We start from the raw sequence: 24,681 nt of genomic DNA, 5'->3' as shown, positions 1-24,681 counted from the left end.
GCCAAGTTGGCAGCCCCTCCTTATCCCACAACCACTTCCTCCAGTTTTTGAGCGTTGCGCGGTATAGCTGCCAGTTGCTCTGGTGGTGGAAGGCATAACCCCGCCCAGGTGCAGTGATTGTTTGGCCGCCAACCACTCTGAACGACAGAGACACACTGTGTTGGCACAATGGCGGACCAGCAGCAGACACAGCCAGGTGGCTTCTACTCGGGCAGGAACAAGATCCCCACAGTCAACCAGCTACTAGAACGACTTGACGCCGACAAGAAGGACCGCGACAAGGAGATTGACGAGCGGAAGAAGGTTGAGAAGGCACAGAAGAAATCGCAAAGCGCAGCAGGAGACGATGGCGTGGTGGCTCATCAGAACGAGGACACTGGTCACAAGGTAGGCCAGAAAACCGTCACCGATCCCGTGACCGGCAACCAGGTTGTCATTGAGGATGTCAACAAGGAGATGATGGAGAAGGCCAAAAACCCGGTGTTGTCAGTGCCCAACGCCAATCTTGGTAAGGACACTCCTGTCAAGACAGAAGCAGGCATGAAGAACCCAGAGTACAAAGAGAAGCAGGACATCACCGCCCCACCGGATCCCATTGCCGAAGGTAGTACCAGCGATGTGCCGATTCATGGCGAGAAGACGAATATCTTGTTTCATCCGACACCGAGTGTAAGCTACGAGCCTACCTTCAATCGTCTGGAGCAGAGAGGTCTGTACATGATCATCGGTGTCTTCTTCGCCATCATCATCCTAGGCAAGACTTTTGGTGGGAAATACATCGGTATCATTCCACTCGCAGCATGCGTAGCCAGTGGTATCTGGCTGTGGGTCAAGGAGGTAGTGCGATCAGGTCGCGAGGTGGAGTGGGAAAGCGAGAAGGAGCGTGGAGCTACTGCTACCGCCAATCTTCTCCCTGAATCAGTGGAATGGATGAACACGCTCTTGGGCGTAGTCTGGGGTCTAGTTAACCCGGACATGTTCATCCCGGTCGCCGACACCCTGGAGGATGTCATGCAAGCCTCCGTTCCTGGTATCATCGAGAACGTGCGGGTTGCAGAGATCAGCCAAGGCAGCAACCCCATTCGTATCTTGTCGCTACGTGCGCTGCCTGATACTCACATGGGCGATATGAAGAGAGCAATTCATGACGAGAACAAGCGAACAAAGGACCCACAAGAAGCTGCCGCCGATGAGGAGGGTGGCGACTATTACAATCTTGAGGTCTCATTCGCATATCATGCTTCGCCATCTGGCAAGCGCGCGAGTGACAAGGCGAGGAATATGCACATGCAGCTGGTCTTCTACCTTGGTATCAAGGGCCTGTTCGGCGTACCACTCCCGATTTTTGTCGAGCTGCAGGAACTGGTCGGCACCGTGCGTTTACGAATGGCTATGACACCTGAGCCACCGTTCCTCAAAACCCTCACCTTCACACTCATGGGCCTGCCACACGTCCAGGCTGGCTGTATACCAATGGTGGAGAAGGGTGTCAATATCCTCAACCTGCCACTAATCTCACAGTTCGTCAACTACGCCATTGGTGCTGCAGCGAGCTTGTATGTGGCGCCGAAAAGTATGTCCATGGATATGCGCGCTATGCTGCAGGGAGACGACATCGCAAAGGACGTGCAGGCAATGGGTGTGCTGTGGATCCGCATTCACCGGGCTGTTGGGCTTTCGAAGCAGGACAAGCGTGGTAGCAAGCACGGCGGCAGCGACCCGTACATTACTCTCACATTCAGCAAATATGGCAAGCCCATGTACTGCACCCGTGTCATCACGGATGATCTAAACCCGGTGTGGGAGGAGACGACTGCACTGTTGGTTACGCCCGAGCTGATCAAGGCTGATGAGAATTTGAGTGTTGAGCTCTGGGATAGCGATAGACACTCTGCGGATGACATTGTCGGCAAAGTCGAACTCAGCATGCAGAAACTGATTCAGCATCCTGGCAAGATGTATCCGCAAGTCAGCAAGCTCTCCGGCATGAACGAGGGCTCCGAAATGCCTGGTGAGCTGCACTGGGAAGTCGGCTTCTTCGGCAAACCATCTCTCCGCCCAGCCCTTCGCACCGATGGCAAGAATACGAACCTACCCGACAACCTCAAGAACAGACCAGAACTTCAAGATCAGAAGGGTACGGCAAACAGCGAACAAGATGATGCGGTGCAACACACCCCTCCGGACCCTCTCTGGCCATCGGGCATCTGCTCCATCGTCGTCCATCAAATTGTCAACCTCGAGCTCGAGAACATCCAGGGCAGCAATCCTAACAAGAAGGCTGGTCGCGAATTTGAGCCAGCCAAGGCTTATGGTGATGCCGCCGCTGAGACTGGCGGTGATTTGCCCACAAGTTATTGCACAATCCTGTACAATGACGAGCTGGTTTACCGTACGAGAAGTAAAGCTGTTAGTAGCCAGCCGATCTTCAATGCGGGTACGGAGAGATTCGTTCGCGATTGGAGATCAGCGCTTATTACTGTTACGGTACGCGACTCGAGGAATCGACAGCATGATCCGATTCTTGGGGTTGTTCCTCTCAAGCTTACCGATATCCTCGACACAAGCAGCCAGGTCACTCGCTGGTACCCTCTCGACGGCGGCATTGGCTTTGGCCGCATCCGTATATCTCTTCTCTTCCGCTCTATCGAGACTCGGCTACCTCCTCGTCAGCTTGGGTGGGACGTAGGCACCTTCATGTTCGCGTCGGAGAGGATTATCGCAACAGGTTATACTCATCACGCCCGTGTCAAGCTCCGCACTGGCGGCTCGGTTGGTAAGATCTCCCGATCTGTGTGCCATGCGATTGGGAAAGACGATATGGTTGAGGGTGATAGTCAGGGCTATTACTGGGACCTTACCAAGGCCGTCAAGAGCGCCGAGGATAAGGTCACCCGACTTCCTGTCAAGTACCGTTATCGATCTCCCGTGGTCTTCGAGTTCCATACAGCGAACAAGCGGAAGCCGGATGCGTATGCTGTGCTATGGTTGAGTACCTTGACAGATAACGAGGATGTGGATATTGAAACTCCTATCTACTCTTGCTCGGCGCCGCAGCACTTGACGCAGAACTTCATAACCGAGGAGATGGTCAATAAGGGCGAAATCCCAGGTTTGGAGGATATCAAGGTGGTCGGACATCTGAAGTTCAAGGGTCGGTTCAAGGCGGGTATGGATGAGAGTCATGAGCATTTCATTGTCGATAATGATTCTCGCGAGACGTACGAGACGTGGGAGGCTTGTCTTGCTGAGGGCGTACGGACGAGGCAGGTGGAGAAGGAGTTGCCGGAGAGGGTCAGTGAGCTGCATGATCAGAGTCTTACGCAGGGTCGTGATGTGCTTAAGGCGGCGTCAGAAGAGGACAAGCAGAGGTGGTTGAGCAAGCAGGGCACGGATTGGAGCGGAGCATTTGGCGATGATCCGGCAAACTATGTTGAGAGTCATGGGAAGCGGAGACATGCATCACGTGCTGAGGGTCCACTTGTAGAGGGCGAGACGGAGGTGGATACGGGGAACGACACTTATGACGAAGACGACGATGACAACGACTCCTTCCTAGCCGGCGACGCAGGCACAAATGGCACCCCCGGACGCAAAAGCATGCACTCTGTCCGCACAACGGGGACGATGGAATCCGGTATGACGACCGGCACAACCGACACCGCCAACACGGCGGGGACCTCGGGGACGCAGGGTTCGACGCTCGATGATATGAGCCCGAAGCAAGTCAATCGGCAGAATAAGAAGACGGAGGAGAGGAAGCAGAGGGGGATGATGCAGTGGAAGCCGGCGAGGAATTTGAAGTTTGCTAAGGATGAGGGGATTATTGGTTTGAGGCGGTTGAAGGGGAAGATTACAGGGGGTTTGGAGGGGAGGCAGCCGGGTGTGGAGACGGAGACGGGGCAGTAGGGTGGGTTTTATTGAGGAACGGTGTGGGCAGGGGCGGTTCGGGCTGGTTTTGTTTGGGGATTAGCATGCGTGAGATCTTGGTAGCTTTATGGCCAGATAGCGATAATGCCGAGCTTTTTTGTCTTGTTAGGTTCTTGAACCAATCCTCTGACCTGAGCTCGTTCATTGAGGCCGCCGGGATCCACATGCAACAGCGCTCAGACGCCGTGCGGGCTGCCCTATCTATGGGCAGTGGCGGCTATGCATATGCAACTCCGCGATCGTGGTCCCAATCATGCGGCCTATCTGCATCAGCCTGATCGGCGGCTCATGTATGCGCGGGAAAGGCTGGACGACACCTTCTCTTGTCGAAGCTCAGCTGGATCCTCATGTTTTTGCATCACATCCGGGGCACGAACGACGAACAGGGATCCTCTGTCTGCTGTCTGTCTCGCCACGAGCATCATTGCGGTCGTAGATTTCACAGTTGAACTGAGCGTGGCTACCAAAAAGCTCATCAAGGACGGCACCGATGCGCTTTCCAACAATGCTTGGCTCGAGGAACTTACTGGACGTAATCAGGTTCTGGCTGACCAGGTCAGGTAGTCGGCTAGCAAGCGGTCAGCCACAAGCAAAGCAGAGACGGCTGTGATCAAGCTGGCTGGAAGGTGCGAAGAGGAGTCGAAGGGTCTAATCGAGCTTCTGGCTAAGCTTAAAGTCCCTGCGAGACCAGATGGGTCCAAGCCGAAGCTTAAGGCCGTACAAGTGGTGCTCAAAACCATGCTGAAGAATGGTGAGCTGGAATCTCGGCAACGAAAGCTTAAAAGTTTGGAACGGCAGTTGTGTGTGGTCCGTGAATCGCAAGATCAAGAGTTCGCTTCTCTGAAGATTATACTTGATCAGCATGGCAAAGATGTGGTGACAAGAGTACTTGATATGAAAGATGAAGTACAGAAGAGCCTTGAGAAACTGCAAGCGACAGTGGATGCTGGCTTCGCAAATATTGAAAGGCATCGAGTGAGTGTCGAGGAGAAGATCAAGATCGACTGTATCATCGACAGCTTGAAATACACGGATATGGGCCTGCGAAAGACTATGATCACCGATGCGGCCGATGATCAGTATCAATGGGCTTTTGGGGGATTCGAACAGCCTCCTGAGGATGACAGACATACTTACCGCCCACCAGATGCTTCCAATTCCGGTTCCGACAGTGTACAATCATCGTTCGCTAACACCTCCACCACACCTGGTAGCGACGCGGCTTCAGAGGACAATCAGAGTGACGTAGGTGGAGACAGCACTGACGAGGACCTGAACAATCTCGAGGACTGGCTCAAATCTGACAGCAGCCTATTCTGGATATGCGGCTTGCCAGCCAGCGGAAAGTCAACCGTCATGAAGTTTCTTCAGCGAAACGACTCTGTGATGGCAGCTCTTGAACAAAGTGCGCCTGAACGGCAAGTTTTTGTTCTTAAACACTATTTCTGGGTTGCTGGGTCACCTTACCAGCGTTCATGCCTGGCCATGCTTCAGAACCTATGTTACCAGCTATTGCATCAACGACGAGCCGTAGCGATTTCTGCTTGCGAGGAGCGCTTTGCTCGCCCACAGAGCAAACGTGATTGGACAGTATCAGAATTGTGGGCTATGATATCCAGCATCGCTCAAGTATTCGACGTCAAACTATTCTTGGTTATCGATGGACTGGACGAGTGCGCGGAGAAAGAGCACGGCCTCTTGCTCAAGACCCTCGCAACATTTTACGCCCTACCGAACGTCAAGCTAGTGGTGTCTAGCAGACCGTGGACTGTATTCCAGTAAGCCTTGGGACAGCGCCCAAATCTCAAACTCCACGCCCGTAATTCTAGCGATATCTTCAGATAAGTTTGTCGCCGTCTGGAAGAAGTAGACGACTCAGTCTTTGCTCCCTGTGGCCTCGATCCTGGTCTTTTTCTAGCCTGTATAGAAGACACCGGTTGGTCAGAAGGGAGTGATGCGAGATGTCTAGTATTCGAGATCTGCAATCGCGCTGAAAGTGACTTTCTGTGGACTGAATTAGTGCTCGGAGCTGTTACCACCCGCATACAGGCCGGTGAAAGTATAACGGCGGCTCGCAGGGCTTTGTCCAGCTTTCCCAAGGACTTGGACGCTTATAACTACAATCTTGTGTACTCTCGCATAAAAGGTACTTATCGTACAGAAGAGTACTCTGACACAGCTATGGCCATCCGGATTGCGCTTCTGTGGACCCAGCATGCAGGAGTCACACATTTGCCGCTGTGCTTAGCCTGCCTCTGGGGCCTCCGTGAAGGGCGGACAGATCATGATGGACTGATTGAGAATCCCAGCTTTGGACTCTGTCAGCAACCTTTGAATATAAATTTGCGCACAGCCAAGACATGGCTTGGGATGCCTACAACTTCATTGGTGGGTGCTGTAGGGACATACTCGTCCTAGTACGTCCACGTCAAGGTGTCAAGGATGAAAGATCGTTGTCCCTACTATCGCAGGTCGTATTCAAGCATCGTTCTGCCTTTGATTTTCTTCGGACTAAGCGTATGAGGGGTATTCTCATTCCCCAGGTGCCTTCGCACTTCCGTCACGTAGCCTTTACAGTGCAGTTAGCCCTGGCAGTGCTGAAGATCTTCTGGTCGGAAGAGGCTATAAAAGACAACTGGCAGATTTACTACTCAAGGTTCATCATTTGCAGGTTTCATGATCTACAAGTGTCAACTGTAGTCAATGGTCTTCCTGATCCGTGTCCGCCGGCGGCCGACACATTCATGCATGAGCTCGATAAGATTCTGGTTGCAAGGCATCACTTCGACCACCCTGATGGTCAAGTGTTCAGCCGCCCATTTTCAGCAAACAGATTTCCACCTTCCACTTGGCGTTGGGAGTCCTAGCATTGGTCAAGTTCCAGGCGATGCAGTATGTCAACGAAATCGTGCACTGGCATCTGGAATGCATACGGCTTCCCAGTCATTCATGAGTATATTCGCATCGCACGAAAAGAACTAGAGGAGGTTTTGACGGGTCTAGAGAGTCCGTCGTTAGTCTCCTCAGCATGGGGGTAGTAGAGACGTTGGAGCATGCGTGAATCAGCAGTCTGATGATCCGAACGCCACGGTGTCTGTCGCGGCCGAGGACGATCACTTTCCAGCCTCGGAGTACGATAGACACGACTTTGGAGATTCTCATGCTGAGGATATCATGACAAAATGGAACTAACGAGGTTTCAGATAGCATGAATAAGTGGCACTACATGGTATATATTGGAGCCGTCTGTCGTCACATGGATCTACTTTAAGCATTACGCGTGGTATCATAAGTCTGCATTCTGACCTTCATTCACCCTAAGTGTGCTTTTCCCCAGAACGCCCAACACCCAAAAGCATTCTCTCAGATCACAAATTGCAATTATGCGGCGCATTGACCCATCCCAGCAACCTGTTCGCCACATCACTGGCATAACACAGCGTGCAGCAGCCCTGCCCAAGGTCTCCACTGGCGGCGATACTACCGCCGTTGTACATTCTCGCAGCACGGTAGTACTGGCTGACATCCGTATTACCCTGCTTCTGCAGACATTGCTTCAGACCATCACCCGAAGGAGTGCCGTTCGTGCCGTCTGTGATCATCTGTCGGATCTCACTGTCTGGGCATGGTGTTTGCACGACACCGGTGCCTGTCACTCCTGCAGCGAGAGGTAGATTGTTGGTGTTGCAGGTTCCGGTGCCGTTGTGCGATTGCATGAGGCCGGGGTTGAAGACGGAGTATTGAGTCGTGATGACACGGACACAGCCAGTGGACTCTTGCATGATGATTGCTAGGATCAGTCGTTCGTCTACGCCTGTTGAGGAGGCTATGTCGGATATGGCGGCTTTCATCTCGGAGATCTCTGTGGCGGTGTCGAGTGGAACGCCCCACTGAGAGCAAGATTCTTGCATGTTGGGTGTATTGACTGTGAACCTGGGAGAATGTTAGTGCGGCCTTTACTATTCTGTATGTGGTAACCCAGCTTACATCGTGTCATAGTCAATCCAAGAAGACATGGCGGGCCAGCCAGCTGCCAGCGAGCCATCTCCTTTAAATGTCTTGTACTGCACTTGTGCGTCGGAGGTTATAATCGATGTTGGGGCCGAGGATGTGGAAGTGGAAGCTAGTGTAGAAGAGGACGACAGACTTGCGCTTGTTGACGAGCTGGTAGATGTCGTTAAAATCGAGCTCGAAATCGAAGTCGTTACTGAGCTGGAAGTCGTAGTCGATGTAGATGTGGACACAACGCTAAGCACGATGCTTGAGCTAGGCAAAGAGCTAGAGCTCGAGGTCGATGCCGAGCTCAAGTCTGAGAGCGATGCCGATGTCGAAGTCGATGATAGAGCGGTGCTGCTCAAACTCGTGGTACTGGTTGAAGTGGGATCCTGGCTTGAGCTCGTAAGTGACGTCGAGCTGGAGGAGATGGAAGTCAGGATCGAAGCGAGCAAGATCAATGTTTCTGACGTTGCTGGAGAAGTCGAGACTTCACTCAAGCTGATCGTGCTGGAGTCGGTGCTAGATGCACCAGCAGACGACGAGCTCAGTCCTTGGTAGTTCCCACAAGTGCCCACACAATAAGCATGACCCGGCACCATATTCGTACAGGTCTCGAGTCCGACAGCGGGATTCCATAGCTGAAACCTTGTGGGACTCAGTCCGAACCTAGTCGCCACATGATAACAGAAGTCGCCGTGTTGTGCGACGTACCAGTTCGTGCAGCCAGGTACGACCCCGGACTGGACCGGACCGGGAGGTAGCGGAGTGGTGCACAACGAGGTTTGAGTTGTGGCGCTGGCAGGACTGACGAGGCTATTGGCAGCGAAGACTGTCGTCTCTGGGCCTGAGAGCTCGACAGTGGTGGTGTATGTGACAATTTCCGTCACGGTCTGAACTTGGAGCAGAGTCCGGACGTCCGTCCTTGCAGTGCCGAGAGTGTATGTGAGGGTTGTCGTAGTCAGAATCGTGACTGTTGATTGCGTCTCGATTGCAGTTACCACCGGCGTCGTGGATGTTGTCAAGGCTGCTGGCGCGAAGACCAACGGCGTCAAGCTTGATGATGATGACGTCTCAAGCGCTGATGTCGCTGGGATCGATAGCTCCGCCGTCGTCATGTTGAGTACTATGGAAACAGCTCCAAATGTGACGTTCGTGTTCGATGCTCCTAGCGCCGATGTGGCATCCACGTCGATCGATGGAGTCGTCGATGCGCCAGCCGTCTCAACACATATGCCATATCCTGCAAGTATATCTTGGCAGACGCTCGAGTTTGCCGGACTGCTCGCTTCGTATGTCGTCAATCGTAGTCCGTATGCTGATGCAACTTGATTGCAATTCGTTTCTGCTTAGCCATCAGCGTTGATACCTGATCGCCCGGATCATCTCTCGTACCTGGTGTGACGGTAGTCGTCGCTGTGCATGTGGCACTTGTTTCGGTCGTCGTAGTCGATGTCGTCGGTGTTTTCGTCATATCTGTAGAAATCTGGCTCGAAGTTATCACGGTAGTAGAAGAGTTCGCGAACTGACGGGCATGTAATCGTAAACGTGCGAGGGGTTTGGCTTGTGTGAGGGCTGCACATAGGATGAGAGAGGTGAGCTATAAGATTCGTTAGTATAGCTTTCGACGGCGTAGGTGATTCTTGTGACTTACGGTATGCTGGAGATGCATGGTCGCAAAGGGCGCCCGGAGGCTTGAGCAATGCAAAGACCACCTGACAATTGCGCAGGGAAGTTTGTGCAATGCAATGGCAGCGCTTCTGGACGTGTATCCTATGTACGATGGAAAGAATGGGATGCTTGTGCTGATGTGGTGCAAAGGACGTATGGGCAATTTGTTTTGTACTCAGCTGCTATTATGTTGCTCTTCTGATCGATCCGCCAATTGCTTGTATGATGTGCTCACAGCACAAGTCTTCTTGTCTATCCTCCCGTCGTCGTATGGGTTGCAGGCTGCAACAAGGCTTTCAACAGAGTGTTGTCGCACAACGTCTTGTGTTATATTAGTATGCTCTGTTCCTTTAATCGGTTCCCCCTTCAGCAAGTGACAGCGCCTTGGCGTCGCGAGAGGTCACAAAGGTATAGTTCTCGGGTCGCACAACCGAAGTCACACGGCAGATGCAAGATGCGTAGAGATCGTGGTACTGATAGTGGATAAGGTATGTAGGTACAAGGGTTCTGTTCCAAAGTTCTGGCAAGGGCATATCCATGCTTATAACCCGGGCCAGGGCCACTGAGAAAATACCCGGTTCGCCAGGGCAATGTTTACACGTGCAAGCAGTGCGCCATAGTAACCAGGAAGGTTTGAGAATCATGGTTCATACCATCGTGGGTCCTTCTATGCGCCACCACGGCAATACGTGTGAGACATTGGTCGAGCGGGTAGGGCAAACGGTCGGCTTGACTTCTTCGGGGTGTTGCAAAAGTTAAATCCTCGGCACTGGATCCACTACCCGGGCAGGTGGAATCGACATCGTCGCAAGCTGCAAATCTCCTTCTTGTTGGTCGCTATGCTGGTGCTGGGATCATCTTTGTAGGAATATCGACCGGATGGCCTGCTGTCAGCAACCACATTTGTAGCGCTATACTTCTCTCTTGTGATGCGCCAACGTTCTTGTGTCACAACGTAACACTACGGACGCCTGCACGATGTTGTGTTCGCAAATGAGACATTGTGAGGGAAAGGTAGATCAGAAATGGGTATGTCGATGCTGCAGGCGAGTTTGCTTGTCATTTATCTGCGAGACATCAGCAAGATCTTTCTTCTACCAACTAGTATCTTCTCGATTGAGTTGGCCAGAACGATTTTCAGCTGTTGCAGACATTGTGGTGTGATCAGTATCTGCTGATAGTATGGACATCACAACCGCGTAGGCGGCCATGTGTCTTTCAAACACAAGACACTTGCCCAGAAGACGCTGATCTGCAAGAGACTTGATAGTCAACGACATACAGTCACGCGTCAGCTGTACCCATACAAGTGGCGTTCTCGTTCAGCATGGCGTCTCGGCGACCTTCTCAGGCCCCCGTCCTCAGTCCTCCAGTCCACACTATGCCGACGATGCCGACTTCAAACCAGTGACCACAGCAACATCGGTAACTCTTCCTCCATTAAAACCGTCCAGATCGTACGGGCAGCAGCTCGCCGCACAAATACAGTCCTGCATGGCTTTGAATTCGATGTAGTCTCCTGGCTTACTGCTGCCTAGTGGTTTGAGGCTGTAGTTCGGAGTATTTTGGAAGATATTGAATGGATCGGTAACTTCCAGGTAGGAGCTCATACCATAAGGTCTCATCACCTCGGCGATGTTGCTTGCGCAGCTGCGGTGGTCATGTATGCCTTTCTTGGCGTAAATTTCTGGAAAGCAAGACATGAAAGTCATGTCATGGACTTTGACTGTGTCGCCAACTATCTGCAGGATAGGTTCGTCCTTGTTCGTCCACAGGCATTCTCCTATGGCAGGTGTCACGCCCGAGAGATGATAGCGAGTGTAGGCCATCGAGAGCTTTTCGTCCCAATTAATCTTGAAATCGGAATTGCACGTCCATGCTGCGAAATCTGTAGATGGCGTGATGTGAGCTCAGCGACATCTGGTGGCGACTGATCCACCTACCAACGACTTGTTCGCCATACAGATCCACTATACGGAAGTGGTCGCCTTTCTTCACCTCAAAGGCGCAGCCGTGTGCAGCTGGAACGATGTGGGTCCACCAGCTAGCCTCGCCACCGCTGGTCGTAGTATGGGCGTGAGACCTCGAGTCTGTCATGTTTGTAGACGAGTAGGAAATTCAAGACAGTATGAGATGAGGTTGCAACCGTGATGTCTCAAGCTCATGGCGCTTGACAAGGATATATTACTGTATGTGCACGGATGCTAGTTGATCTTCGTGATCGCGATCCGTCCTCGTAGCACTTCGCCGTGTCAAAAGGACATTCTTGCCGATACATGTTGCCTTGACGACTCGATACTGATTCTCGATTGCTGGGCAAATCCGGAGAGAAGTAGATGTCACTGAAAGTGGGCTTAATGCAAGTAATGATTATTGCTGCCTTCGAGATGTACAGTATCGTGTGTCGGCAAGGATGACGTGGGCCGCTTCCAGAATTCCAACCTTGTTCATCGCGTAGGCACGTTTCATGCTCACTGGCCCAGCTCAAACATCGTGTGGAAGAAGGTACTGTACTGTACAGACCTATCTGTCTATAATACACCGTGGCTCCCTCTTGGCGCTCATATCTCTTCCGCCTCGCCAAGGAACCCAGTAGCCATCGCAATGCGTCTCCACTACGCTCTACTCTGAATAATGTTGGCCTACGAACTCAACGTCGCTTGTGGAACTTCCAGCAATTCTACCTACCAGCCCTGAAGGAACGATTGTACTCACGTATCTGGCATTATTTGATTGCTCGACGCTTTCGCCGACGCCGACAGCCTGCAGCAAACGTTCTCTTCGCTAGTCTCAGAAGACGAGGCTTCGCTTTTCCGTCGCCGCGGTTGCTGAAAGATGGTGCGCTCGTGCAGCGGGCACGAACTATGGCTCACAATGAGAGCAGCAGCAGTATGGTCTACAGCGCGCCGACGAGTCCTCGGATTGAGGCCCTAGGCCAGGGCTCGAGGCGGAAGAAGTTTGCAGGATATCTCAAGGCAGCGAATGAGATGAGGCAGAGCTATTTCAGCGGCGATAACGACGGGCGAGAAGCTGGCCGTCATCATGATCAGGACGGGCCTGGCTATTTTGCAGATGCAGCTGTCGTGCGTAGTGGTAACGAGGAGCTGATTCTGTTCCCGAGCTATGCCAGGAAGCATGTCAAGAGCAAGCTTTTCAGAGACATCCCAAACCCGCGTACAGAGCAGGAATACTGGCAGAAAGCATGGGAGAAGCACGAGGAAAAAATTGCTATATTGGATGTGGATGTTCGTGGATGGGTGTATGTGCCGCATCGTGGACCACATACACGGAGACAGCGGCTAGCAATAGGGGCACTCCGACAATTCGCTGGTATTCCTGCGCCACCTGCGAGTCGTCCAAACGAGCCCTCGAGTCGCTCGTCAAGTCCGGAAAGGTTGTCCCAGCAAGAAGAAGACCTTATCAATCTGGAGGCGGAGAAGATAGTGCAGCGGGGTGAGATGGAACGACGAAATGCGCAACGAGGAGTCTACACCGAAGATCTAAGTAAATATGGTGATGCCGACAGCCTTTTCAATAGTAGGAGCCGGACAACTTCTCCCGATGGCAAAGATCGTGGGAACAGATTGTCTACAATCAGCACCCTCTCATCCGAGAGTGGGTCGCCCATCATTCAGCCGCTTCACAAGCGTGCTTCTTGGGCACATCCAGGCAAGATGACAGCTGCCGAACTTACTATGGCCAACTCGCACCTTTTACAGCGCGCGAAGCCTTTCATGCATAATGGCCTGCAGAACAGTCCTGTGAAGCTCATGTTCTATGGGGACGCTGATTCACGCGAGATGACTGTCTATACTGACCCAGCCGGTCACTTCACCTGCCGTGCAGCGTTGGAGTTCACGCCAAGTCATGTTCGTGTCTTGGCCACAGATAAGCTCTCGACCACGGAAGAGGTGCACGTGATACCGCCTCAAGGTGTGAGCCTGATCAGCGACATCGACGACACGGTCAAGCATTCGGCGATCAGTGCTGGTATCGCTGAGGTCGTGCGCAATGCGTTCATTCGTGAGCTCGGCGATTTGACTATCGAGGGCGTGCGAGAATGGTACAACACGATGTTCGACATGGGAGTTAAGCTGCATTATGTTTCGAATTCGCCGTGGCAAATGTACCCGATCTTGACAAGCTACTTCAAGATGGCACATTTGCCGCGAGGCACCTTCCATCTCAAGCATTACAATGGCATTCTCGCTGGTATCTTTGAGCCTGTCGCTGAGCGGAAGAAATCGTCTATCGACAAGATTCTGCGCGACTTTCCCGACCGCAAATTCATCCTTGTCGGCGACAGCGGTGAGGCGGATCTCGAGGTCTACACTGATACTGCGATGGAGAATCCTGGGCGGGTGATTGGTATCTTCATTCGAGATGTCACTACCACTGCACGGACAGGGTACTTCGACTCCGCGATGCCACCTTCGGGCAGCGAGGGTAAGCGCTCACGTGGTCACTCTAGACAGCCGAGTAGAGATACATTGGCGGTCTCCAAACGACTATCACGACCGGACGATATACGCAATGACGATGCTGATTTAGATTACGCCATCGCCGCATCTTTAGCAGACATGGAAGCAGAGACGCGCAATGCGCGCCGCAACATCAACCCTGACACTCCTTACGATGGCACATTGGATCGCAAGACGAGGCCACCCGCACCGAAACCTCGCCGCACGCAAAACACCCGTATCGAGCCTGAGCGAACCATGACTGCTTCACCAGAACAAGAAGATTTGATCGACCTGAGTGAGCCTGTACCTACACGACCCTGGCTCGAGCCACCTCTACGTACTGCCTCATCGCAACTTGCAAATGGACAGCGCCCGTCACCTTCACCTCCTCCCAAGCCGGAGTCGCTGCGCAGCCCTTCACCTAATTCTCAGGCCACACCTACGCAAGCACATCCGAATAGCACTCAGTTCAAGCTACCTCCGCCTCGACCCAGGAAGCCGTCGTCTGCGGTCAAACCACTCACTTCCATCATACCACAAACAGATGGCTCCTCACGACCGCCTTCGCCATTGCCGCCACCCGCCCTTCAAACGCACCAGCCCTCCCCACTCTCGCAGGTCCAAGGACAGGACTCACCGGTCGTAGGTAAGGCCCGTCCGCCTCTTCCCGCCAGACCTAAGATCACACAACGCCTTGCAACCGCCGCGGGTGCCTATTGGCATGGCAGCCAGAGCATGGATAACTACCGTTCCAGCAGTGGCCATCTCTCACCTACCCGCTCATTGTCTAGTGGCTCAACACGGTCGATGGAGGAAATGCGCAACGATTCCACCACACCTCGTGCGAATCCGGACAAAGCCTCAAGTAATACTACGACACCACCACCGCTCCCCATCCGTCGTAACATCTCCGGCTACCCCTTCTCCCGCACCAGGTCCTCTAACAGACTATCTGGTGGTTGGGATCTGGACGAGAGCGGAGCCAGCAGTCCGGGGGATATAGGAATTCCCAAGAAAGAAATCCTTTGGATGCAGAGATTGGCTAAGGCGAGGAGGGAGCTCGAGCCCAAGGGGGTTACTGTTAGGACTTGGAAGGTTGGGCAGGATGTTGCGGATATTTGTGTGAGGTTGGCGGAGATGGAGATGAGGAGGATTGAGAGGGAGGGGAAGGAGGGGTGAGATGGGGGTGGTGGTGGTCTTGAGGGGTACCTTTACTGGATTAGCGTGGCGTTGGTTTCGGTTGTCCTAGAATCCATATTCTTGTAATGTCAAGCCTCTTCATCACATGCTCATGGTCTCTCAATTGTCGCCGGACGCGATGTGGGTTGTCGTTGCCACTATTTCGAAGCAGAATTCGAGGTCGTTCCTTCCCAAAGCGGGAATTTGCGGACCTCTCTGTGGCATTAGCACTGCATTTCCTATCGAAGATGAAGCATCGCTGAGACCGAGCAGAGATTGAAGAAAAAGCAGATACATACACATTTCGAGTTTCTAGACGCAGGATCAGCCATACCAGAGATACAAAGAACAGAAATACTGTCTCCCACCGCTTCATTGCTCCTGCAAACCTCGAACCGCTCCTTCTTCGCAACCTGGTACCTTGGATCTAACGTCACTACACAGCTGCGATAAGTCCCGACTTTACCGACAATCATGGACCTCCTTGATACCTTTCTCGTGCGACCTTTCTCTCAACACCTTGACTACTTCACACGACTTTGGCCGGCACTCTACCTTCAGACCATCGCACTGTATGCCGTGATCACCGTCACCATGTTCGCCACATCGCAAGCAGCAGTAAATCTGCGCTCACCACCGCCACCATCACCGACGAATACCAAGCTCCTCGTGATCCGCTTCCTCGACGCCCATCATGCCTCAGGTGCCATCGACACCAAGACCCACGCCATGCTTTACCGCATGGTTGTTCTAATATCCGCCATGGGAAAGGACCTGCATAGTATCATTCAAAGTAAGTCAGCTCACGTTTCTGTCATTCACAGGATGGGGCAGCATGCGGGCTTTGTGGTTGAGGGTTGCGTTGTTTTGAAGAGGCACTATGGTATGCGTGCGGATCGGGCGGAGGCCATTGGGGAGCAATTGGATGGGCTGGCGAAGGTGCTCAGGGGGACGCAGGAGGAGAAAATGATGATTATGCAGCCGGATGCTCTTCTGAGGTCAGTCTACTGTTCCTTTTTCGTGAGTCGTTGTTGACCTTGAGCAGGATGTTGCACGTTCCAACTGGTAACGACTGCAGATTCTTTCGGCATCTGGCAACTCACTTCTACGACGCAGTATATGGGGAGTTCTTGCAGCTTCATCACGTTCAACCGGAATGTCCTGGGTGGAGTGTCAATGGAAAATTGCTTGCTATCCAAGAAGCTATCGACACTATTTATGAGATCAGCCAATCAGCCGACGAGGTGACGCAGGGTATCGAAAACAAATACGGCAGGCTAAGCAAAGCAAGAGAAGCGTCCCTAGCGACTAGGTCCTCGCCGCGTAAAGATCGCAAGCCGGACCTAACAGTGGATATCGCGAAGGCCAAGACTCCGAAGACACTTCCAATCATGTCTGTTTTGGATGGTCCGCCTGTACTACCCCCACTACCATTCCAGATCCCAGAAGTCGACGAGCCAGTCCAACAATCTGCACCTGCTGTAGTCCGGATCAACAAGCATCTCATCTTTCCTTACAAGTCTTTCTCAGCAGTGGAGGATCAAGTCAGCCAGCGAGGTCATGCCCGGAGCGCAACAGTGTCAAGCACCGGCTACGTGGCGGACCAGTCGGCCACCGGCCTAGGCATCTCCAATCTAGAACCAAGGCAAGTCCCGAATACTGCAGGCCGCCTTTCGCAGCGTAAGCCGAGCACGGGCAACGTGCCACGGGTGTTCAAGGGCTCTCTGAGCGAGCTCCAGGCGGACGTCGAGCGACTTGGTCTGAACAAAGTCAAGACACCAGAGGGACAGCATGCTTCGCCTAAGCCAAAATCGCCACCGCATGAGGACTTCACCGAGCCTGAAGACTACTATCGCGGGCATTCTGCTGGGCTGTCCAGTACTTTCCCGAGCCCCGCAACTGTCCTGCAGAGGCGTGAGGCGTTCATGAGCAAAGACACCCAGTGGGAGTCTCGGCTGGTTGATGGTGAAGTCATTCGCAGCCGGCGACCTTCAGACCGGCTCCAGGTGTCGCGTGCAACACTCGTCAGTGCTCAAAGCGCTGAGGTCGAAGACTACTCTAGCGATCAGTCAACCCCGAAGGCATCGCGAGCAAACGCGGGCGGAACAGCGACGAACCGTGGGCCGATGCGGCAGAGGGAGAACACTATGTGAAGATCAACTCTCAGCCACAGAAGACCTTGGCCCGGAAGATGACGTTCGTCAAATGTACGTTATCGCCATACTCGTCGCCGACCTTGAGCACTGAAGGGAAGGTGGCACACTTCACAATCCGGACCATATGCTCGCCCGGCGAATCAGCTTCCACGGCAATGTCCTCCATGACATCCAGGTGGAAGATATCGTTGGTCGAAGGAAGATCGAATTGATATCCTGCCTTTTGCACACGGAAAATATGCTGTAATTCAATCGCGCGGGTGACGATACTAGTCAGGACCGCTAATCTTGTGACGGTACCCTCGACCTCGGAGAGAATGGTGAGGGCGTGGCAGATCTTCTCTGCCACCTTTTTCGCAGCTGTGGAAATCACGTCCTCCATGCCCTCGGACTGGCGGATGACATCGAGGGTTACTGCGCGCCATTTATTGTGCGCTACTGGGCTCAGGACATTTTCAAGGCCGTTGCCGGCTTCGCAGAGCTTCTGACGCCAGGCGACGTCTTCTGCTAGGCCGTACAGGGAATTGTCTTCAAAGATGTCCATCAGCAGGGAGATCGCAGTGGCTTGGTACATGGATAGCTTTGCGGCTGGTTGATAGGCAGCGTACATTGGTCGTAGTTGATGACGTTGACCGGGTGTCAGCTCGATGTTGCTCAGCTTGTCGCACATTTCTTGTGCGGTGACGTCTCCTCGTGCTCGTCGGAAATTGTTGACAATCCAGTTTTGGAGCTCGTGGTGTAACACGCCAGTCTCTTGCGCAAATACTGAATCTGTGACTTGCCCATCCATCCGTGTCGACGTTGAGATTGTCTTCTTCAAGTCAGCTAGCTGACGTCTGAGCCAAGTCACTTCATCTCCAGTCACTGCTTGGCCGATCTCGAGGTCTTCTGGTGGTGGAGTCTGCTGCAGCAGCTGCATGTGCAGACCATCTCTCTCACGCCTTACGGAGGCAAACTCTTGCTCCCAAGCAACCTGCTGCTCGGCCGCCTGCCTTTCCAGAGCAGCGACCTTCTCCTCCAACGATCGCCTCTGCATCTCTGTGCTCTCCGCGAGCTGAGCATACCTCTCTTCGTAGTTAACCCGCTGTTGCTCGGCCTCCTCGACCAGGAATGTGCACTTCTGGTCATACACATGTCGAAGCTTCTCGGTCTCTTCCTCCAACACTCCACTGTTCTGTTCATATTTCTGCCTCAGCTCTCTTTCCTTCTCCAGATCCTCTCTTGCCTCTCCCAGGCGCCCACTCGACTTGACGGAACCGCCATTACCTTTATCACCACCACCGAAGCGTTTCCTCATCGAACTCAGTGAGCTCGATGATCGTTCCGGCGATGATCCATTCTCAAATGCGGCCCTCAAGTTGGCGATCTTATTTCCATTCGAACTCCGCAAGCTGACAGAGTCGTCCCTCGCATTATTCAACAACGCCTCGCTTGGCTTGTCGATCTTTCCAACGACCTTGGGCGCGGGTGCATCAGCTGCCTCTTCATACCGCACACTCTTCACCAACCCAGAATTCTGGCGTGACTTTGATTTACCAGCCATCCGGACGTCGTCTACCAGGTCGCTGGAAACAGAAGAGGTTCTGTCGGCGTTGGTGGCTACTACACTTTCAGCTGAGTCGTGGGTAAGAGCGTTTGACAGCGGAGCAGCTCGATCCTGGGAAGCGTCCTCAGCCTTCGTACATAAGATATCGTCCCGGCTAGGCGGCACCGATACTACCGGTGAGGCTGTCGATTCGGTAGTGGTAGGAGTGGGGTCATCTGCCATGGCTACAGGCGTAGCAAGACCCAAAGAGGAGCTCTCGCTGCAGTGAGATGCAGACGCCGTGGATTTCGGGTAACCGCTCGACTGCGGAAGGCTGTAGAGTTTACTTCATCATATGCGCCTGATGCGGGAAGGTCCTTGGTATCAGCAGCGATTTGATGGACCACCAAGGGAAGGAATCGGCTCCGCTCGTGCTCCGCCCAGTTAGCTTACAACCGATGACAGCTCAGCGCCAGCCCAGCGCCTGAGGTCTTGCATATGACGGAGAAAAAAGCTTGGAAAGTTTGGATACTCTACCAATGGTCCCACTTCTTCGAAGACCTAGCCATGTGGCGGTCGCGGGAAGACGATGCTCGAGACTTTCCCCTCCTCAGAGTGTCGCGGCATATCGCCCGCGCCGAGATTCATTCAATACAAGGCGTATCATGGGCCGATGGTCATATTACTCCTTTGGGGTGAGGAGACCGCTCACGCGAGGTCTAAAATAGACGGCGCCCCCAGATCGTCCCGTCATCTTCTGATCCCTGCTTTCCAGGTGCTAATCGACCGAAGTCTATTTGATGACATGCGCAACCGGACTCCGATCATGTATTGCGATGACTTTTTGTTGGAGCCGACGCAGAGACCCATGAGTCGGTGTGCTCACGAGCATATGCGGTATGGAGGAGTTGTTGGTTCGCTTCTTGTAAGATTGTGAGCTAGCATCAGCCCGTTGCGTCTCTGGTGACATTCGCATTGCCATTGGACTTGGTGCAAAAGTTGCCGTTGGTCTTCGAAGGTTGCGACTAGATTTGTCCAGGAGAATTGAGTAGCACATACCGGAGATTTTTCATCAGTGGCGCTACCGTTTGTACAACCTCACCAGCGTACACGACGTCAAGAGTTTTGGTCTTCAACCAGACGGGACTGTGCGCCCATTGTGCCGATCTTGTGCCTTCATCGAACTATCATGACTGTCAACCAACGAACTCACAGCAATGCTCATGCGAATGGTACGGCATACACAATGAACGGAGGCACGAGTAATGGATCGTTCGCCGAGACGAAGAGCATCATTTCACGACCAACGACTGCGGGTACCGACTCGGAAACACCAATACAAGCAGATCGCCTGGTAATAGGTGTCGATTTCGGGACAACCTACAGTGGCGTTGCCGCAGCATACAGCGCAACACCGGACGACATCGACATCATCAAGACGTGGCCTGGAGGTAACGGCATCACGTCCGACAAAGTTCCAACAGAAATCGCATACGAGCCCATACCAACCTCGGAACCGTCGCCAATATCACCTCTAGACGGTCCGTCTGATGCGCTGCCGCAGAAGACGGTGAGATGGGGCTTCCAATTCAAGCCGGAAGAGACGAGGTTAAGATGTATCAAGCTGTTCCTCGATCGCAACCAGAAACTCCCGCACTTCGTCTCGCCATTAGAGACGGCTGCGCAGCTGCGGAAATGCGATCGCACTGTGATGGATGCGGTCTCGGACTACCTGACCCGGATATATGAGCACACGATGGAGACATTGAACAGGAGGTATGGCGAGAGCTTTGTTTCGTCCACGAAGGTGGAGTTCGTCTTGACGGTGCCGGCAGTATGGTCTGATGCTGCGAAGAACGCTACATTGCAAGGGGCAGAAAGAGCAGGCATGGGTAATAGGCATGAGCTGAAACTTATCAGTGAGCCAGAGGCGGCTGCGGTGTACACCCTGAAGACTATCCAGCCCAATGGACTGAAGCTGGGAGATAACTACATCGTCTGCGACGCAGGAGGTGGGACGGTCGATCTGATCGCATACCAAGTCACCGGTCTATATCCTCTACGAGTGGAAGAGAGCGCAGTAGGCACTGGAGGGCTCTGTGGCTCCGCTTTCCTGAATTACAGGTTCGAGGACCATGTCAAGATGCGGATAGGTGATGAGCGATACAACAATATGCGAGAGAAGAAGCCCAAGACTTGGCAAATGGGTCTGCGATACTTCGAGGAGTTCGTAAAGCGCAACTTCAACGAGGAAGAGCACAGTGAGGTCAACGTGCCGTTTCCTGGTTTACCGGATGATGAGGAGGCGGGTTTGGACAGTGGGTTTCTGATCATGAGTGCGGCGCAAGTGAAAGAGATCTTCGAGCCGGTCATAAGACAGGTCGTTGAGCTCGTGGAGGGACAAGTCGAGGCGATCAAGGCCAAGAATGGTATCGTATCAGGCATCATCTTGGTCGGAGGGTTCGGCCAGTCGAACTACCTTTACACCCGTCTAAAACAGCACTTCAATGCAGCACCGCCGCCACCATATACTGAAACTCCTACGCACGCCACGGCGAACGCCAAACAGCAGAATGTAGAGGTACTGCAGCCGCTCCATGCTTGGACGGCTGTCGTGCGAGGGGCGGTCTTGAGAGGTATCGAAGGCGATATGGTAGAGAAGAGACGGAGTCGATGGCATTATGGGACGAGCTATGCAACAGTGTACGATGAGAAGAAGCATCCAATCGAAGACCGATATTGGAGTCCGTTGTGGGAGAGGTGGATGGTTAGTGATCGAATGCAGTGGCATATCGCTAAGGTAAATTCGAACCCATCAGCAAATCTATACCCTAATACTTACCATAATCTCAGGGCACTCCCATCTCAGCCGACCAACCAGTCTCCTTCCACTACACTCGCAACTTCCGACCCGGCCAATCTCTGGTGATCGAGGACGAGCTGATAGCGTGTGAAGGCGATACGGCACCTGATGCTTTTGGCAAAGATCTGTTCAAAGTCTGCACGCTTACGACAGATATCAACTCCGTGCCCAAGAGCCTCTTCACCCGCCTTACAACCACCAAGGGGCTGGAATTCGATAACTTGGACTTCGAACTGCATATGAAGATCGAGAGTGCGAATCTGGTCTTTGAGCTTAGGGTGGATGGTGTGCAATATGGAAGCGTCCAGGCGGACTTTAATTAGTTGCGGCAGAAATCGGTCCAGCATGGAAAGATGGCTACTCGGTTTTTTGGCAGCGTGGGTGTTGGCTAGTGGAGATGGGCTGAACATATCGATTACAGTATATACCCTTTGATGGCGAGTAACGCTTGGAGCATGGTAGTTGTAGGTCTAGCGTAAAGCATTTGCGGTTGGTAATGTGCATAGAATTTCTGTAGCTTCGCTTATCACCAGACGACAGACGCAATACACAACTCTCTCCTCCAAGCGTTGTAGATTGTTCGTCAAGGACATAGCCTAGTTGCCTCATCACTTGATTGAAAGCGGACAAGGGTAGGACTAAGACGACAACAAGAGAGCGCAGACGAATTGTGGTGGTCAAGTCTCGATCAATTCCACTCTCTAAACATCTATCGTACATTTATCCCTTCATCATTCATACCAATGGTAAACCTCCTCGACATATATAGTTGCCCGTCTATTTGGTGGGGTGGATGGACTCAGGCAGCGCCTTCTCAAGACCCTTGGGGGCGGCCTTCTGGATGGCCTCGGGGACCTTGCTTTCGCCAGTGGCGTGGGACTTCGACTTGGAGCTGTCGGAGTTGGTGTCGTGAATGCTGTCTGGTACGGCGTTCTCGACGCTGGCAGGAAGCTTCTCCTGGGCCTTGCCGGGGACTGGATGGGGATGTTAGCAAGAGCATGAGCTGCAAGGGTGGAGCAGGAGGATAGCGTACCGACGGAGTCGTTGACGGGGTCGGTTGCGTGAGAGGTATTGGTGGAAGACATGGTGGTGGTAGACTTGGTGGTGTTTAGATGCGTGATGTTGGGGGACAGTGTTTATGTACAGAGCAGGCATCGAGCAGTTGTGCTGGAGCATATATACCACCTACGCCTGTAGCCACGTCTCAAGGTCGACAGGCGTCATGCCATCGTCACGTTCACGCATGAAGTCGCCCCATCGTGATAGGCCATATGTCTACTTTTGCGGGCACGCGATCACAATATCCAGTAAAGAGGCGTTGTATAGCCACTATGACATGACTTGTACACAGCTCCATTGCATCACTTAGCGATGGTCAGCACCGGCTCCGTCTCTGTTCGGTAGCTCGTACTGTGAGCTCAAGGTGGTCGTCGAGATTTTGTGGTTCTAGTTGCAGAGTGTAGCCATCATTTGTCGTCAGCGGACGGTCTTGATGCGGTCATCGTGGTGCTTTGAAGTGGATTGTCGAGCGATTGCGGCGTAAGCAACATCCGTGTTGCCAGAGACAGGCGGGAGTCATCTACGTGTCCGCTCGATGAGAACTATGTTCGTGTACCTATGATCGCATGAGTGGCGTTAGAAAGACATAGTAGTAATCGATGTACATGCAATCGAGAACAAGTGGTGAGGTGTCGTGCCAAGACTTCGTAGGTCTGCGTCTCGCCACTCTTCCCGGTACAATTTTTTCCTTTCTCCTCCACACGTTAATTTAGATGTCCTGTGTATTGGACCATGACACAGGCAACGTTTCACTATGGCTAGTGGATCGTGGAGATGATGTGTCCGGACGATATACCACTCGATGATCCACTGCTTGCCGTACGGCCATCCAATGCAACAGCACGATGAGGTGACAGTCAGCTGCATCGACCTCATAACAGAGCCCACAGCCCTCTAAATGTCAACATCATGTCTAGATGATCTCTAGCTCTCATTATCGAGTCAAGACATCATGGCAGCGACTTGAGTCTTCCGCTTTCTTCGATCATCCAAGCCTTGCACTGGCCGATGAGGAGCCAGAATATTACGACGTACTCCCACCAAGGTACGACTTACTCCTCGAGAGGCTTCGTCCACCGCTACACTCGACGCATGGTGGCTCGCGATCCAATCGAACGAGAATGTCGAAAGACCTCCAATACCACACCGAGATAGAGTGGTCAGTGTAGGCATCGAGGAGCTATCTTTCCACTTCCACCGCTATGGAACATAAACATGCTACGACGAGCTTCCGCTGATGTACTCGCTTTCCTGCTGACCCCCATCCAACATCGACCCCGAACGAGCCAGCTTGTGCTCCCGTTGACGAGGCTCTTCGTGGGCCGCCACAATCATGAGCATTGGACCTCCCTCAGGACACTCATGCTGCTTTTCCGAGGTCCCGTTGACGAACTCCCTCCTTCTGACGATCACTACTACAAGTATATTGTGCTGGACTACTCCTTGCTCCGGTTCACACGTTTCCTCCACAGAGCTGCTCTGCCGCTCTTTCGACCCGACTAGCTGTGCTCGATCCTATCCGAGGCGACTATTGCTGGGAGAACAGATAGCAGGAACATCAGTTCGTAGTCCTGGAGACTCTAGTAGTCTGAAAACATCGCCGCGGCCGGTCGTATCTGCTTATCGCGCTCCAACTAGACATGGAGTTTCATATTCCCATAATCAAAGCTCGATGAAAAGTGAGAATAGTGGAATGTGCAGCTACCTGAGGAGCAGCATGGCTCCAGGCCTCACGCACGCAAGGGCGTGCTCTCGTCCCTGGTCGTACAAACCAAGGTATGTGATGAGAAAGCAAGAAGAGAAATGAAGTCTAGATGTTTGATCGTCGGAATTTCTTTGCAA

The 24,681-nt window shown here is 52.9% G+C and overlaps 9 protein-coding genes across 9 annotated transcripts; 5 read left to right on the top strand and 4 right to left on the bottom strand.

Annotated features, from left to right (window-relative positions):
• Window positions 1-168: 168 nt before the first annotated feature.
• Window positions 169-3,909, top strand: LTS14_003225 (uncharacterized protein; the record flags this gene model as incomplete). The annotated part of the gene is made up of 1 exon (XM_064835930.1): window positions 169-3,909. The coding sequence occupies one exon, from the start codon at window positions 169-171 to the stop codon at window positions 3,907-3,909; it is 3,741 nt and encodes a 1,246-aa protein (XP_064696139.1).
• A 526-nt stretch (window positions 3,910-4,435) lies between these two features.
• LTS14_003224 (uncharacterized protein) lies at window positions 4,436-5,712 on the top strand (the record flags this gene model as incomplete). The annotated part of the gene is made up of 2 exons (XM_064835929.1): window positions 4,436-4,462; window positions 4,495-5,712. 2 exons carry the CDS (start codon window positions 4,436-4,438, stop codon window positions 5,710-5,712), a joined length of 1,245 nt encoding a protein of 414 aa, XP_064696138.1.
• Window positions 5,713-7,298: 1,586 nt separating this feature from the next.
• On the bottom strand, window positions 7,299-9,595 carry LTS14_003223 (uncharacterized protein; the record flags this gene model as incomplete). The annotated part of the gene is made up of 4 exons (XM_064835928.1): window positions 7,299-7,863; window positions 7,918-9,268; window positions 9,319-9,523; window positions 9,578-9,595. The coding sequence occupies 4 exons, from the start codon at window positions 9,593-9,595 to the stop codon at window positions 7,299-7,301; spliced, it is 2,139 nt and encodes a 712-aa protein (XP_064696137.1).
• Window positions 9,596-10,973: 1,378 nt separating this feature from the next.
• LTS14_003222 (uncharacterized protein) lies at window positions 10,974-11,691 on the bottom strand (the record flags this gene model as incomplete). The annotated part of the gene is made up of 2 exons (XM_064835927.1): window positions 10,974-11,482; window positions 11,538-11,691. 2 exons carry the CDS (start codon window positions 11,689-11,691, stop codon window positions 10,974-10,976), a joined length of 663 nt encoding a protein of 220 aa, XP_064696136.1.
• Window positions 11,692-12,458: 767 nt separating this feature from the next.
• On the top strand, window positions 12,459-15,236 carry LTS14_003221 (uncharacterized protein; the record flags this gene model as incomplete). The annotated part of the gene is made up of 1 exon (XM_064835926.1): window positions 12,459-15,236. One exon carries the CDS (start codon window positions 12,459-12,461, stop codon window positions 15,234-15,236), a length of 2,778 nt encoding a protein of 925 aa, XP_064696135.1.
• Window positions 15,237-15,710: 474 nt separating this feature from the next.
• Window positions 15,711-17,389, top strand: LTS14_003220 (uncharacterized protein; the record flags this gene model as incomplete). Its single annotated transcript, XM_064835925.1, has 2 exons — window positions 15,711-16,234; window positions 16,315-17,389. 2 exons carry the CDS (start codon window positions 15,711-15,713, stop codon window positions 17,387-17,389), a joined length of 1,599 nt encoding a protein of 532 aa, XP_064696134.1.
• A 10-nt stretch (window positions 17,390-17,399) lies between these two features.
• LTS14_003219 (uncharacterized protein) lies at window positions 17,400-19,160 on the bottom strand (the record flags this gene model as incomplete). Its single annotated transcript, XM_064835924.1, has 1 exon — window positions 17,400-19,160. The coding sequence occupies one exon, from the start codon at window positions 19,158-19,160 to the stop codon at window positions 17,400-17,402; it is 1,761 nt and encodes a 586-aa protein (XP_064696133.1).
• A 946-nt stretch (window positions 19,161-20,106) lies between these two features.
• On the top strand, window positions 20,107-22,103 carry LTS14_003218 (uncharacterized protein; the record flags this gene model as incomplete). Its single annotated transcript, XM_064835923.1, has 2 exons — window positions 20,107-21,717; window positions 21,771-22,103. The coding sequence occupies 2 exons, from the start codon at window positions 20,107-20,109 to the stop codon at window positions 22,101-22,103; spliced, it is 1,944 nt and encodes a 647-aa protein (XP_064696132.1).
• A 454-nt stretch (window positions 22,104-22,557) lies between these two features.
• Window positions 22,558-22,865, bottom strand: LTS14_003217 (uncharacterized protein; the record flags this gene model as incomplete). The annotated part of the gene is made up of 2 exons (XM_064835922.1): window positions 22,558-22,754; window positions 22,814-22,865. The coding sequence occupies 2 exons, from the start codon at window positions 22,863-22,865 to the stop codon at window positions 22,558-22,560; spliced, it is 249 nt and encodes an 82-aa protein (XP_064696131.1).
• Window positions 22,866-24,681: the final 1,816 nt, after the last annotated feature.

The sequence above is a fragment of the Recurvomyces mirabilis genome, assembly GCF_035927965.1.
Source record: "Recurvomyces mirabilis strain CCFEE 5264 chromosome Unknown scaffold_7, whole genome shotgun sequence".
Taxonomy (NCBI): Eukaryota; Fungi; Ascomycota; class Dothideomycetes; order Mycosphaerellales; family Teratosphaeriaceae; genus Recurvomyces; species Recurvomyces mirabilis.
Note: the sequence above shows the minus strand (reverse complement) of the source record. Positions and strands in the feature narration are given on the sequence as shown.